The 16,621-nt window shown below is 40.4% G+C and overlaps 1 protein-coding gene across 1 annotated transcript in view; it reads left to right on the forward strand.

Annotated features, from left to right (window-relative positions):
- galnt18b (UDP-N-acetyl-alpha-D-galactosamine:polypeptide N-acetylgalactosaminyltransferase 18b) overlaps positions 1-16,621 on the forward strand; it is a 71,845-nt gene that overhangs the window by 34,094 nt on the left and 21,130 nt on the right. Inside the window, exons 4-6 of the mRNA XM_076728565.1 lie at positions 5,327-5,510; positions 6,480-6,677; positions 6,913-7,027. Of these exons, the coding sequence (XP_076584680.1) occupies positions 5,327-5,510; positions 6,480-6,677; positions 6,913-7,027 (497 nt within the window). The remainder of the gene's footprint in view (positions 1-5,326; positions 5,511-6,479; positions 6,678-6,912; positions 7,028-16,621) is intronic.

Genomic DNA, 16,621 nt, shown 5'->3' on the forward strand with positions numbered 1-16,621 from the left:
TCTAATTCTTACATCTGCATGCATTGGATGTAGTGTAAACAGAGTCAGGTCGAGAAGATTTTCAGTAGCCGCTGAGCTCTGTTCACTTGTTAAAACTGGGATGACTCATGTGTGAGATCAGTGATAGGTGACATTCGTTTGTCATGCAAGGCACAAGAAGTAGACTTAAAGTCACCTGTGAAAAGTGGTTCCATAATTTACAGTGGAAGACTTAACTACATTACAAAGGCAGAAAGCAGGCTATAAAAAGGTAATGATACTGTGCCAAGGTCATTTATAGGCAATACACTTTTAAATGGGCTGTGCTGCTTGTAACAAGGACTGAGACAGCCATTAGGGGCAATCAACATGAGAAATACTGACATTGGGAAAAATATGTATACCAAAGTCAATAATGCAAAACGTAGCATGGCCCGTAGCCTGCTGGAACAAAATATAGATCACTGTAGTGTGCCTTGGTAAGTTATGGCTTATACGCTGGGATAAGAATGATCACTCTCCCTCGGGCTGTTATTTACCACAAAGTTATAATATATCCAAAGTTATCCGTTAAAAAATGTAAAGAGGAAAATCCAGAAGTTTGGTCCCACTCCTCAACACATTAACATTCATATTTCATCACGTAATTGAGAGCAAGGGAGCAGTCGCCTTTAGCTCCTTCAGGGACCCAAGTCACGCGTTGACATTTTCCTGAAGGCATTTCACCCTGTTTGCCTGAGCACTCTGTCACACTGCGTCTGATAGGCCTGGTGTTATCATTATCACCATGACTGTGAATCTTATGTGTGCTAAATGTCGTTAGCCTGTTGACCCGTGATGCTGCCGAGATTGTTGAAGGGGTCATCGTCCACGACCAGCCTCCCAGGCATCCACAGCTTTACATTAGTCAACCGCCACTGCCACGGCTCACCTCCAAGAGGCATTAGCATGCAGGAGGACGTGCAGCTATCAAGGGAGAGAAGGGCAAATTGACCTAGCTGATTCCTCCTTAATTGGATAATGTCCCAAGCTGTGGCCCGAGAAAGTCTCGTCTGTGTAAGAGTGGGCTTTTGAGAAGCGCTCACTTGTAGACAGGCTGTCAGAGGACTTTTGATTCCATACTTTAAATTAAATGATAATGCCAAGGAGTCTTGTATACAGTTGTGTATGTGAGGGTGAAGGATTTTGTGATGAGCAGATATTTGCCAGCAAAATGTAGACAGCGAAAAGGGTTTCCCATGGTGTGTCTGTCAGATCACAAGTTATCAGCAACTTTCTGAGTCCCTGATTCATCTCATCAGAGAGATTTGAATATCTTCATCGGTTAATTGGTTATTCAAAGAGTTCAAGAGTGTAAATCTGCTGATTTTTTCTGAATCAATCGATTAATTGTTTTGAAAAATGCAAGGATGCAATGGATTCTGTGAATTGTTTCAGTTGTAATTGTATAGCCGGTGAACTGACCGATGCATAAAGAGGATTCAGATCAAGCATGGTGACTGTGTGCTGTTGATCAGATCCTGTGGATTTCCTCTGCTCTCTAAACTGCTGTGGCTTCCTGTGAGCGTTGTGATGTAATGCAGGCTCAGTCAACGACCCAGGTGTCCAGAGAAGTTCCAGCAACTGTTTGAAACCAGTTGGATATCCAGCAAGCGGTCGCTGTAGGCATAGCCAGTGAAAGCTGGAGGGTACACAAAAACTGGGACGATATCAGCAAAAACCAACAAAGCTGAGTTTACAATATGTAGTGCCAACTATAAAATATGAGCAGTGCACATTTCCACTGGAACTTCAGCAACATGTGTTCAAAATGTTTTTAACAAACTGCCAGTCTCGTATCCAAAACCTGGACCCAGGATTTGGATACGAGACTGTGAAATTGTGGAGGAAGTATCAGCTGGATATTTTAAACAGAGATTTTCACACCTGCAGAGTTGTGCGGTGAGAAGTTGCCAAGTAGTGTAGTGAAAACTACACAGCTACTGTGAGACCTGTATCCATGCCGATTTGCCATCTGCTGTGCAAGCAGTAATGCCTGTGTGGTGATAAATAGGGTTTAGTTTGGACATGCACGAAAATAACATACAGTATTGAGACAGATGAGCTCAGTGCAGACAGCAACATACAGTTACGAAGCACCAACAGGTTGTTGATTAAAGGGAACAGTGACTGAAATCCCATTACTCAAATATCCTTTGCACAGAACTATATATGACACTGTCACAATTAATTTGTCTGCACACTTAAACAGGATTTTTAAGCATGTTAGATGTCTTCTGTTTTGAATATGGAGCACTTTCATCGTGTGCTGTTATGGATTCAGAGACACAGTGTCTATATTCAGGTTGTTCTTCAGTTTCATGCATTTGTTAAAGCACACCGAGGATAGAATAGAGATGAGCTAAACGGAGTATTGACCATTTTGCTGCTCACATTAGCTTTTTTATCTTCTGAGTAAAACCTGTTTTCTTGTTACGTTTTGAATATGTTACTGGATTTACTGCTTGACTGCACAGTGATGCTGGAAACCTGTTTGCTTGTTGTTCCAGGCCGACACCATCCCAAGCCCATTGCTTTCCAGCAGAGCTTCAGCAGGATATCAGTCCTGAAAGACTGATGACTGTTGGCCATCAGCCAAGACTGGTGTAATGGACTGTGCTTTATTATGATTTGTTATGAGGCATAACACATCATCATTCTTATTTCCATTCACACACATATTAGAATGTCTTAATTATTGATGGATTAAACATTATTATACATACAGTGATCTGGTGGTTTGTCACCAGCAGCTATTGCATGAGTAACTACAGTAGGTTTCCTTTAAGGGTCCAAAGTGAAGACTACTATGATTACATATGCTAAAACTTTAATTAGTACAAGTATATTTTCTTGATCCAGAGTTCCTCTGACTTAAGTTCTGGCTATCTAATTAAGGGCTGATTTACATCTGGGATGTCTGCTGATTGCAATTAACCAGGAAGGAAAGAAAACCAACCACTGCTGCAATACTATCATACTTAACATACATGTACCATACAGTTTCATGTTGCATGTGGTTTATATGCTGTAGTGTGAGTATTGTTCTGCTGCAGGCTTGTTTATTGCCTTGTGGGAAATAGCAGCAGTTCTCTGAGTTTCTGAGGACCAGCACTATCCACTTGAATGATAAGTGAGACCATATGCATCTCTGACTATGGTATCTTTTTAATATCTGTCTTTATTTCCCCAGCTGATTCATGAGATCAGTTCTTGCCCAAGGAACAGTTTAGACAAATTAAGGTAATTGAACAGATTCAAGAGCTGTGGTGTTTTGGGTTTGGTAAGAAGATGCTGTAACTTAAAGGTACACTGTGGAATTTAGGATCATTAGTCAGGCTATGCAACAATATTTCTATTCATGGGTCTCTGTTTCGTTTGTTTTGTGTACATGCTTGAGGATAGACATGCACATGTGTGAGTATGCAGGTGACGAGATTTGCACTCCTGTTACATTTGTAGTGTTCGTTCATTTTATTCCATTGATCAAGTGGTAGCTGTAGTGTGCAGAAAAGTGTAGCAATGCACCAGCAGAGACAGTGACAGTGCATGCTAGCAAACATGGATGTAAACAATGCACAATTTAAACATTTTCATGAGAAAGGAAATGCATTCCACACATTTTTAGGCCTAAAGGATTCACTTTATGTGAAACAGTAAATGTTAACATAACTATATGTTAACAACATAACTAACATAACGAAGAAAAGTCCACGGGACAAAGGGCTTTAACATTGTCCTTAACATGAACAGTCATAGTGGTGATCATTCAGTAAAGTATTGACTCATGACTCATCCATCCACTGGTATGATTTTTAATCCTTGCTTTGTTTTTGTATTAACTTTAACATTATTGACTTTTATTAAATCAAGATATCATAGTCTGGTAAAGTCAAGCTTTAATAATACATTTACCTTTCCAGTCTGGACAACGTTACTCTGTCCTTAGACCCTCATTAGCATCAACCATACATACTTTCATACATGATATTTAGAGTATTTAGAAAAATTAGAAGAATTAACATCCCACATATGCGTGAAAATAATTGCTGCTTTCCCAACCTCTCAAGGGCTTTCTGATGAAAAGCTATGAGCTAATTAATTCTCATTATATATTCAAGCATTTTATATTGACATTGACTGTTGTAGATGCACTAATTGATATGCCGTGAGACTTGTTTACTCACAGGTGCTATCGTTAACTAGCACGCCAAACAGCATACATTTTTTTCTTTGCAAAGTCAGAGAAAATGAGGCTGCTGAAAAATATTAATAAGTCATCCAATCCAAATAAAAGAGCTGCTTTTATTATATTTTGATCAAAGGTGAGTCTCCTGCCGTGCACGTTGTTTCTGGAACAGATATAAATTTCCACAATTCAACCAATGTCCTCATTGACGTCAGATGAACTGCTTCTCTAAAACTTATTTCCAGTTTTGTTGCTGTGGAAAATCAAACTTTTTTTCAGCTCACCTCTGAAGAAACCAGACACAGCATGATTTCACGGCGGCCGCTTTCTGTCTGCTTCCAACCACTCCCCATTCCCTTTAAACTCAAAAGGTACTGGCGGTTAAAAGTGAAATAGTGAGAACACAGCCAAAGGTGAATTATACAAGGGATGATGAAACGCAGTGCTGATGAAAGTTTTATTTGGTCCAGTTTTATTCGGTTGATAGTACAGTATGGAGTTGGGATATAATTGAGGTTTTGCTCTCCCACCAACTGCAAAGTGTGGCCTTTGATCAGCTTAAGTTTTTTCACTTGGCTTGAAATTTTGCTTGACTGCATTGCCGTAATTTATTGTATTTTTGAGAGAATTAGCAGAAATATTGCTCCCAATTCTAAATTGCGGGGAGAACTGTGATTCTTTTCCAGATAAGTGGCACTGGCTCTTTTATCTTGCAGGCTGTGACTCATCATACAGTATATAGCTCAGGTAATAATGGAGGTAAACTTTGAAGCCAAACATTGAAACGGATGGACTTCTCCTCCCCCCATGTTTTGAAAAGCATGGCAGGCTGAGTCCTCAATATTGCAATATCCCGTTATGAGTGGTAAGCCCCATGGAGGTCTGCAGTGCTGGCTCGAGCCGCTGCCTCTTTGGTCCAGTGATCAAAGCAGTGAAGCATGAGTACTTTTGGCCTCTTACCAATGAAATACTGCCCACTGGAGGAGGACATGACGGCGTCTTGTGAGTGGAAGTTTGCTCACAAGCCGCTCTCACTTCACTCACCAATCTCATACACAATCTTCAAAAACTCCTAAGATATTGGTGTAAAATTTGTGTGCGTGTGTGTGTGTTTTGTAGACGAGCTAAAGGAGAAGCTGCAGGATTTTGTGTCTGAGACTAACAGCCAACGTCCAGGATTCATTAAGGTGGTGCGGCATTCCAAGCAGGAGGGTCTGATCCGGTCCAGAGTGAGTGGGTGGAGGGCTGCCACTGCCCCAGTCGTTGCGCTGTTTGATGCCCACGTCGAGTTCAACGTTGGCTGGTGAGTCACTCGCAAGGAATGCGGCACGAGGCTAGCTCAGCTCAACACGAGAGCGCTGGTTCTTGAGTCATATCGCTCTGTGTGGGTTTACAGAAAAGGATTTCATTTAAAAACAAAGAGTTGGCTCTTTCTCTCGTGGCTATATTCTGCATCTATGATGATATACACATGAGTACACTCTGCACAAGATCACAACAATCGCTAATCTGCCAGAGGCCTCATAGTCCACCGGATAACTCTGCACTCTGTCCCAAATCTGTCATGAGAATCTGAACAACATCCATCTGCTTTCTTCATCCAGACATTAAATATCAGGCTACAGCAAACAGCCAGTTAGCTTAGCTTAGCACAAAGACAGGACCAAACAGCTGGGCTGGCTCTGACTGAGGGCAACAAGATACATCTAACGTGATTTTTTTATTACTGTTTAAACAAAAACTACAGTATAATATATTAATTAAAGAGCTTGAAGGCCTCTTCAATGGTGTAGCTTCATATTTATCATAAAACCATGAGAGTGGTATCAATCTTCTTATCTAATTCTAAGAAAGCCCAAAAAAACTTAAAATTCTTTACATTACATTCTTTTAAATTAATTCCCAAGGAGCAGAACAATCACACTTGTCGTACATGTCTAAGTGTTTAGAAGGGGAGCGTAAGTAAAAGGCATGCATGCACGTTAAATTACCTGATAAATGTAGTGTGTAGTTTTTGAATCACTCCATTAAGTGCTTGCAAATGAAGAAGCATATTTCATGTCCTCATATTCTGATTAAAAAATTCCATCAATTTATCAGATGGGAAATGATGCGTTATCAGAGTAATACATTGGACTGAATTTATCTTGTGGTCGTGAATTTTTTTTTTTTTTTTTTTTTGTTACATGACAGATGATGATCACAGAGGTGATGGAGAAAGCCTGTCAAAACAAACTCCCAGTCAAATGTCTTTGTCTTTCCACATTTGAAGGGCTGAACCCATTCTGCAGAGAATTCAAGAAGACAGAACCCGCATAATCTCCCCGTCATTTGATAACATCAAGTACGACACGTTTGAGATTGAAGAGTATCCGCTGTCTGCCCAGGGCTTTGACTGGGAGCTGTGGTGTCGCTACCTCAACCCACCAAAGTCCTGGTGGCACAAGGGCAACAAGAGTGCACCAATCCAGTAAGTGAGCACCACGATGTCATGATAGCCTGAATCAATAATCTAATATTCTTTTTCTGAAATTAAGAAAACAAATGTGAACTCTGCTGAAAGGGTAATTCATGCAGCATTCAAATGAAATGCTGTGCAAGGTCACATTTCTCCTCTTGTCTCTACTGTCACTATAGCAACTGTGCCTAGCTAACATTACCTGTGCAGAGGGAAAAACTGATCTTCATCATCTTTATTCCCCCAGGAGCCCAGCCCTGATTGGCTGCTTCGTGGTGGATAGGCTGTACTTTGAGGAGATTGGCTTGCTGGATGAAGGGATGGAGGTGTACGGGGGAGAAAATGTGGAGCTGGGCATCAGGGTGAGTAATAATGTCAACCCCCAGTGGCCATGGGCCATTGTTCATCCAGGTAATGTGTGGAAAATTAACTATGATAATGACACTTAATGGCTGTTGGGAGCAAGGTCACCGAGGACCTCATTGTCAAAATACTAAACTCATTGAAAAAGTGTCACTTGGCTGCGAGCGATGTGGTCTGTGCATTAAAAGGTGGTGTAGAGGTGGAGTAGCTGTTAGTCAAGGGATGAGAAGTAGGACATCCAGGATATGTAGGATATCAGCCAGCGTGTGTTTTTATTGTCATGAAAGGTCAGTGTTCTGTTCAAACTGTCAAAATGCTGCTTGTGATGATGGACTAGTTTAGCTGAATGCAATTTACCTTCAGAGCTACATTATGACTGTAAGGCTGGTGTTATTGTCTGGAGGGGATCATGCATTTGGTTGTGTGTGTGTGTGTGTGTGTGTGTGTGTGTGTGTGTGTGCATGTGCATGTGTGTGCATGTGTGGAGCTGTCTGCAGCTAATTGCTCATGTTGCCTGACCCATCAGTCATTGTAGGACCTGCAGGTGATCAACAACTGCTTCAGTTCAGAGTGTTTTTTGCGCTCTGGACGGCGTGCGTGGTGGTCGTGTTCGTATTGGCACATTGGTTTTTTGCATTTTCACTGTGAAGTTTACATTTTCCTCCTCTTCACTCTACCAGGCATAAAATACCTATATATATATATATATGTATTTTTTTAACCTTTTCTTTGTTGACCTAAAAATAGTTCTAATATGTCTAATATGCCAAGAAATTCACGAATTAGCCTTTGAAATACCTTCCATGTGTACATTTTAACTGTAGAATGTAAGCTAACTCCTTGCTGCTGTGGTGTTCATTGATGTGTTTGTTACAGAGTCTGTGCAATAATCTATATCAAGCTTTGGCTACACAGGCAATACGTGTTAGTTGGATCAATTCAATGTTTGTTTTCCTTCAAAGTGTGTGTTGTCGATAAAAAATACAGAATATCTTGTGACAGGGCAGCTAATGGCAGTACTCGCATGCTTTGACAGGAATGAGTGGACACAATGGCGGAAATTATCCAACACCAAATGTACCCAGACACACTGTGACATGCTCTCTCGTGTGTAGTTTTAGCTCGAATAAATAATCACTGCTAATTAATTCAGAGCTCTGAATGATGACCTTCATTCCCCGGTGAGCCCACTGAAGCACATGCGAGAGTTGTACTACTCAAAGTCATTGTTGCTGTTCGCAGTGATGTGTGAAGAGAATGCTGACATTGTTGAGAGTAGACACTGGTCCTGTGTCTGTAGTTATGCTGCATTCTCTCATGGTGCCAAACTTAATTTGTACGCCATCACCAGCTCTGACTTGGATGAAAATCGTTTTGGTGTGCGTTCAGTTCAGCAGTACCACAAGCAGATGGGCCAGAGAAAGAACAGGCCTCCATAGGGCTAGCTAATGATAGCACACATCTACTGTACAAAGCCATTAATGCAGCTATCAGCCTGTTCAATACCGGCAAGAAACGGGAGACAACTCCTCCTCAGCTCTGGTCCTGACTAGATTGTACTGTGAGAAGGAAATGGAGACAAGCTTATGACGGGACCCCGAATGCGGAAATATTCATCCTCCTTAATGATAGAGATGCAATCATCAGTAAAGAAGGGAGATTAGTCCCGTAAGTCATTTTCCTCCAGAAATTACATGCTTTTGGAATTTCTAGGCCTGATAATAGCCCCACTGATTGCTTTATAGTTGGACACATTGATGATTTTATCACCTATATTACAAACCAGGGTCTTAGGCCCCATGTATAAACAGTTTGAAGAATAATTTTGGTCCATTGCTGAGTTTCGTGTTCAATTTTAGACTCCTTGTCATTTACTTGCTTGTTTACGTTGGACTGAAGGAACTCGCCCTTGCCTGGAGGTTAATGTAGTTTAGAGTTCAGTAATGCTTTTGAAACAGAGGGTGACACAATGCGCTGAGAGTTACAAGACCGGAGGACCCTGGCTTGGCCCCAGATTAGCAGCCCCATAGAGCCCCAGCAGGGTCTGTCTGTCTGTTTGCTGCCTCTCTGCAGCGTATTGGTCATGCCTCCAGACCACCTGCCAGCACACAGACTGGCTGCTGACGGATCCTCAGAGACACACTCAAACCAGGCCAGCAGCTACAGGCTTTGGCTGAGGCTTGAAAGGGATGTCCTGGGTAGTGTGAGGGTGAAGGGAACCGTTGCTCTCTGTTCACATTTGGTCACAAAGTGCAAGCTGAATATTTCAATCGTGATGTACTAGAATTAGCATTTTAATTCAGCATAATGACACAAATGTTTTGTGCATTTAATGAGCCTGTGTCATAAATAATACTGATGTGCAACTGTAGTGGTGTGCGTGTGTGTATTGTGCTAAATTATGAACAGGGCATTAGAAATTCCTGTGAAATCCTTTGTGATTTAAGCAGACTAACAGACTTACTTTGAAGAGTACATCAGTGTTATTTTTTCCTGTGCTTTTCCAGTCTCTGTGCTAAAGTGTGGTTGCTATACATTTTTCAGGGAGTAGATATGTCTGAATAAGTACACTTTTATACAGATGAATCTGGTTTGATGGAAGATGTGGATCTCAGACAAAGAAGTTAGCTAATGCCTTTACCCTGTCTAATGTCCACATCTAGCAGGAAGCATTTATCTATAGAAACCCTGTGCATGAAGGGAAGTTACATTTATGCCATCTGTGGCATCTTGCAGTAAATTGCAGAAAGATGGTGGTCTTTGTCCGCTATAAAACACAACACTGTTTGACTCACTACACAGCTCTGACCTGTCACAGCTGTCATACAGTGCTGGCTGCCTGTCTGAGCTTCAAGTCGTAATGTGGTGATTTCTTTCATGGATTGGTTTATGAATGTGCAGCAAACCAAAGACATGTGATCCTTCAAGTCAAACTGGACGGAAGAACACAGCAAACTGGATAGGGCCTTGAAACAGAACTGTGGTACAGTTGATTTTCCAAAACACCTGTGAATACTGGGTATTGAGCCAATGAAGCCAGCCAGGAACAATGCATCACAGAAAGACCAAAGCTGACATCGTCACTTGCAACCAGTGCCAGAAAGGTTGTGTTGAGAAATGAGGATCATTGAGGACTATGAGAAACAATTATGAGGCCGGCTTTGTGCACAGTATTTATGGAAGTGGCTATAAAACATCATTACTGTCATGATGATGATTTACACATTACATTTCACCCAAATATTGTCATGCAATTTGTATTGAAGATAAACAGCATGTAACATCATCTGTATGAAGCATTTGAAATAGAAACGTGAAAAGTACAGGTAGCACAAAGGATAAATGTAACTCAGAGCAATTCAGAATGAAGAGCAGGGCCTCACAGTGGTGAATTAGTCTGCTACAGTCTAATATTTAAAAATCCAATGTGGTCAACGCACAATTGCAAAGCAAAGCATCTTCACATTAAAAGTTATTGATCTGTTGCTCGGCACAAATAGTATATGTGTATATAAACAACTCAATATGAAACAAATAGCTAAATATGCTCAATCTATCTTAGCCTTAACATTCATTCATTTTGTTTTGACCTTTTTTTAAGAACTTTATTTATAATTCAGCCTTAACAGAAACCATAAATACTGACTGAAGTGCATGAACACTGTCAGAGGAAACCATAAAGCTGCATCGTCACTTTCTACATCGCTGGTTTGACTTTCTCTCTCATTGGAAAGGTACAAATGATTTAGAGTTCTGCATAATAATGATACGGGATGAATGTCAGGAGCTGTGCCATAATGACTCTGTAATTGTAGAAGAACAGTCATTGAGTTTCATGACCCTGGTGCTGCTGAAAATCTTTAGAACCCCACTGCGTAATCTCAAAACAACAAGACAATCAATGTGAAGGTCTTCTGTCTGACAGAGGTAATGTGAATAGTCATGTAGCACCACAAGAAAAACCACAGCTTCATGCTGAAATCTGCCTCTATAGAAATGCAATTTGAACCATAGATAAATCCTGAAAATGACAATGGTTTACAGGACACTTGTAATACTACTACAATAGTTCCTTCGGTGTACTAACACTGTGGGATGTTGTGTAAAAGGTAAATAGAAACAGAATGTGATGATTTGCAAAACACTGAAACTCAGTATTTAATTTAAATTCAGGCACAACAAATCAAATGTGGAAACTCAAAAATTTCATTTTTTTTTTGAAAATGATGTCCTCATTTAGAATTTGATGACAGCAACACCTTTCAGAAAAGTTGGGACAGTGTCAACAAAAGGCTGGAAAAGTTGTGAAATGCTGAAACAGCTGGTGAAAAAAACCTCACAGTTAATGAGATTAACTGGCTACACTACACTACATTGAAAACAGACAGGACTCTGTAGTGGACATCACTGAATGGGCTCAGGAACAACCAAACAGCATCGTCTGTGAACACAGTTCATCACTGCAGCTACAAATGCAAAGTGAAGCTCTACCATGCAAAGAGGAAACCAGAGAGAAACACCTTCTCTGGTCTGAGCTCATTTAAGGTGGACTGAGGCAAAGTGGAAAACTGTCTTGTGTTCTGTCTGATGAGTCAACATTTGAAATTGTTTTTGGAAATCATGGACATCACATCCTCTGGACTAAAGAGGAGAGGGACCATCCAGCTTGTTATCAGAGCACAGTTCAAAGCCAGCATCTGTGATGGTATGGGGTGCATTAGTGCACGTGGCGTGGCTAACCTGCACATTTGTGAAGGCACCATTAATGCGTAAAGATGTAAACAGGTTTTGGAGCAGCATATGCTGCCAAGTAGACAACTTCTTTTTTCCTTCCTTATTTTAGCAAGACAACAAGAAACAACATTCTGCATGTGTTACAACAGCATGGCTCCATAGTAAAGAAGTCTGGGTGCTAAACTGGCCTGCCTGCAGTCGTGACTTGTCACCCATTGAAAATGTTTAGCACATTATGAAACCTTAAATACGACAAATTAGACCCCAAGCAGCTGAAATCGTACATCAAGCCAGAACGAGAAAACATTCCACTTTGAAAATGACAGCCGTTGGTCGAGTGTTGATAAAAGAAGAGCTGATGCAACAGAGGGGTAAACATGAGCCTGTCCCAACTTTTTTTTTCGTTAAGACCGGCTGAAGCAATGACAAACCTCATCCAGCACAGTGTGGCCTCTGCTGCAGCGGATGAGTTGTGGTAGCAAGTTTTTCAAGACACCCTCTGGATGGGACATGAATACTAAAGCTCCAACATGGATCCCCATGGAGAGGGTGGATCAGATTTGACAGATCTGGTAGATGCTGAACCTGCTGGATCAGGTTTTGGTGACAGTATGTGGCTTTGTGCAGTATTAACGTCTTCCTGAGCTATTCATGCATAGCATTTCTTCCTTCTACACTGCATTAAGTTATTTTACTATACTGTTCATTGTGATATGAAAGTGTGTGCACCTTGGTTTAAATATTTAGCACCTCAAAAAACATTAAGGCCATAAACTCTGCAAAACTCACACAGCTCCAGGAGTGACTGGCATATTTTAGTTCAAAGATGAAAACTTAGTCCCTGTCAACATTGGACACTTTGTCATGAATAAAAAGTAGTATTTTCATGCTTTATGAGCTTCTATTTTTAATGACTGTATAAAGTGCTGCTGAAGGTCATTGTGTAGGTAGAGAACTTGCTCAGTGATTTTATGAAGGTGTTATCCCACAAGCAGGAATCTGTGTACAATATGTTTGAATGTTTATCTTGCCTCAGAGTCACACTTTTTTTGTGCTGATGATAACAATTGTGAGGAGGAAGGAAACTGTTTAGATTAAAAAATAAATCAACTCCCTAGTCAAAGAGATATTTTTTCATTCTCAGTGGGTTCAATTTCACGTCGACACAGCAAAACTGTGCCCGCCTGTGTTCAGACTGCAGGCTTTTTTCTGTAATAAGAACCTCTCAAGTGGCTGCAACTGGTGGAATTTTCCCAGTTCAGTACAGACGTGCCAGGAGATGCTTGTCATTAAGATTGCTGAATTAAATTCTTTATAGTGTTGCTTCTGGAGACAGACTTAGTCTACAGCAAGAAGAAAACATTATACTCCTCTGTGGAGTTTTAGACCAGATTCAGACTGATTTATATAAATGGAAAATGAGATATCTTCAAATTAAATTGTCAGAGAATTGGTCATTGGATGGATATTGTTTTATATTCTGAATAACACTAATCCTGGCCTGTGAGTCAATGGTTGCCTATGACTTTATAAAGCAGTGCAGCAAGGCTAGTTAGGCTAACGCTAACAGTCTCTGGGTATTTGGATAACACAATCAAGAAGCTCATCAGCATCTCTAGCGTTCTTGAAAACTCCTTGTTTTTTATGAGACAGGACGTGATGCTAAGTGACACATTAAGAATGTAAGGCTTCAACTCTTTACATTGCTGACTGCATGGGCAAATTGCATTTATTTGCATTTATTCTCCATAAGTAATTTATGTTCAAGGGCATCATTCAGAGCAAAGGGAGGGTCAGCGAAAATAAAATGGATGGTTTTCAGTACTCCAGTCGTCACTGCGTTTAAGACAAAGAAAAGCAGAAAATCTTCCAATTTGAGCTTGAACCAGTGTATTTTTTTTTTTGGCATTTTTGCTTGAAAAATTCCAATTATCAAACTTGATGCTGATGAATTTTCTCCTATAATCAATGAGTTGGCTTTTACTGAAATTTAAGGGTCCAGAGGGGGTTAGTTTCCATATCACACATGGAAACTATAATGCTGCTAGCTTTATTAATTTAATACAAAGTGATGGCTGTCAGGCTTGTAACCATAAGCCTCTGGTGCATTACTGTTCAGTACAAACTATGTAAACATGATGAGACTTTACTGTCAGGGGAGTGGTGGCAGCACAGGAGAACAGCAGCGGGTTTCAGAAAGTAATGATAAAAAGGAAGAAGAGAGTTGTCAGTAGACGCATGTGCTGCATCAGCAAGTGAGTGGACTTAAAAACTTATTTTGCAATTATCTCTGTGGTTTAATTAATGACCACAGTGATCGTGAGGGACGCTCGCCTCTGCTTCTCAATAGTCTAATCAACCCTGCAGACCCCCTAATAATTTTCTCATCAATGTCACCATTTATTAGATAGAGCATAGAATTCTGTACAGTCCAACAGTATAGTTATAAAGAGCAGGACGTCAGGCTATTAGCTTTCACATGAAGCCTTTTCAGTTCAGTTTAGCATCAGCTTTTTTCAGCCATGTGCGTCGACTGCAGTTTCCAGTGACTCGTCATGTAACGTACGCTTGTATGAAATACAAGAAGATGCACCAAGAGCTTCTTTCCTCCACATTCCACCATAGACAAAAGTTTTTGGGGTTTTTTGTTTGGTTTGAAGCATAAAGAGGCAGCTTTCATTTCATTATACAACCCTGTGTTGTGGAATGTAGATGTAATGTAAATAAACCCTGAACCTTTAACATAGACATATAGCTATATGTATGTGTCTACAGACATGTCAGTGTAGTCAGGTGAAAATGGACAATATGTAATGTTAATGAGTGAAAGTTACCACACTTACACATATAATGTATACACAGTAGATGTTTTATTTTAGCCCCTGTTGTTTTCTAACATCACATCTCAATTTATTGATGTGATGTGGAAAGAAACTTCTTGTGTCTGTTTGTTTTGGTGACATGTTTCGTGTATGTAATATGTAAAAAAAAAAAAGCAGCACATAATGGGAAATTATTTAGATCACATGTAGATTTGCTCACAGATGCAGTTAAAGAAACACACCTTTCAGCTAGAAGTACATCACATGTCGCTCTGCATCATCCTCACTGTGTGTTTATGGAGGCTGAAGGGCAGTGGTTGAGATGTATCGTGTAGATGTGGCATTGTCTGTAAAAGGTTCAGCGTTTCTGCGGAGAGGACAGGAAATGTACACCTCTTTTCAGATGGCAGACAGTGCGAGTTGATGCACGCACAGTGGAAACTTGATGCCAATTGTCTGCAGTGCTTCAACTCTGTGCTCTGGGCAGCAAAAGAGGAAGCTCAGCTTTACCTTAAAAGTAAGTCTGCTTTGATGTGAAGGGTTTTTATTATCACAAAATACTGAAAAATGTGAAATGAATGCAGTGGGAAATATCAGGGTGGGTTTTTTTTTTAAAGCCAGTTATGGTTTCTGGGGGGTGGGGGGGGCAGGAGAGGTGGTGCAGAGAGATGAAAGCAGATAGCTTCAGATATACAGACGAGTATAAAATGAAAAAAGAAAATTCCTGAAGCAGCATAGTAAATCACAGGAAGATATGGTCGAAAAGTTCCTGAGGTTCTGCTCATCTTGTCAGGAGGCTGCAGAGGAATGTCTTTCCTTTGCTGTTGCATTTCTTTTCAAGTTGTGACAGTTATCATCGACAAGGTGTCACCACATTTCCACATCAGAAACTGTCAGGATGCCTGTTACATCATTGCTACACATTTCATACTAAATTTTACAAAGGAGATTTTCATTTTTGAGTGCAAATGAAAAATTGATCTCTAGACCTCACATCTAGTGGATTTTACATTGTACATCCCAAAGATGCTGACCTGGTTTTGGATGTGGTGACTGAGCATACTGTGAACCCTTTCTTTTGTCCTTTTTCTTGTGGTATCCTGCTAAAAACAATATATTAAGAGAAAGCTGCTGTGCATCTATCATATTCTTACATCTAGAGGTGTTTATATGTTTGTCAGCTTTTATTAAGGGGCATGATGTTTAACATAAGAAAGCACCCTACCTCGTCATTTCCCTGCCTCCAGTTCGCTGTGATGACTCAAGGCATGACTGATGCATGAACCCATGGTTCTGCAAATCTTAGTTCACCCAGCTTGAGACGAGACCATATCATCTTTTTTAAATCCTGTCTCGGGCGCTTTCACCACCCTGATTGTGACACACCATCCCATAGTGCTCCACTAGAGAGGGAATGGAAACAAATGTCTACCTCTATTACAATCCATTGTACATATAGAGAGTATAAAATACTTTTCAGGAATGCATTCTAACTTTATTCAGTGACTAAATGTGAAAAATAAAGAGTAGCACTTTATAGTGCAGTATTGGCGAGTTAATAATGGTATCATGTAATGACCACTGAGCAAAAATATCCATTGGTAAGAATTGGCGTAACTTAATAATATAGTATTAGAATAACAACCCTTTGCTGTTACTACACCTGTCAAGCTTAACATTGTTGCATGCAGCATCATGCAGTTCAAAATGACGAAAGTGACAGGTCTCACACAAAATATATAGTAATTCTTATAATAAAGCTTTGATTTTACACAGAAGCTTTTTCTCATTTCTACCTGACAACTATCAGGTTTTTAAGCTGAAATCACGACTGTCACAAGCACATTTTAATAGCTTTAGCAAGTTAGTTTCCAGCTGAGCCATTTACAAGTTCCATGATGGCACATACTGACATCATTCTGACAGACTGGAGGTACATATCCCAGGTAAAAAGGCAGCATCCTCACTGCTCGATGATCCATGTTGAAGATGTGGAAATAAAGGAGCAGCATTGGTCTTGTATTACAGGATCGTCTG

This window comes from Chaetodon auriga, chromosome 1, assembly GCF_051107435.1.
Source record: "Chaetodon auriga isolate fChaAug3 chromosome 1, fChaAug3.hap1, whole genome shotgun sequence".
NCBI classification, from domain to species: Eukaryota; Metazoa; Chordata; class Actinopteri; order Chaetodontiformes; family Chaetodontidae; genus Chaetodon; species Chaetodon auriga.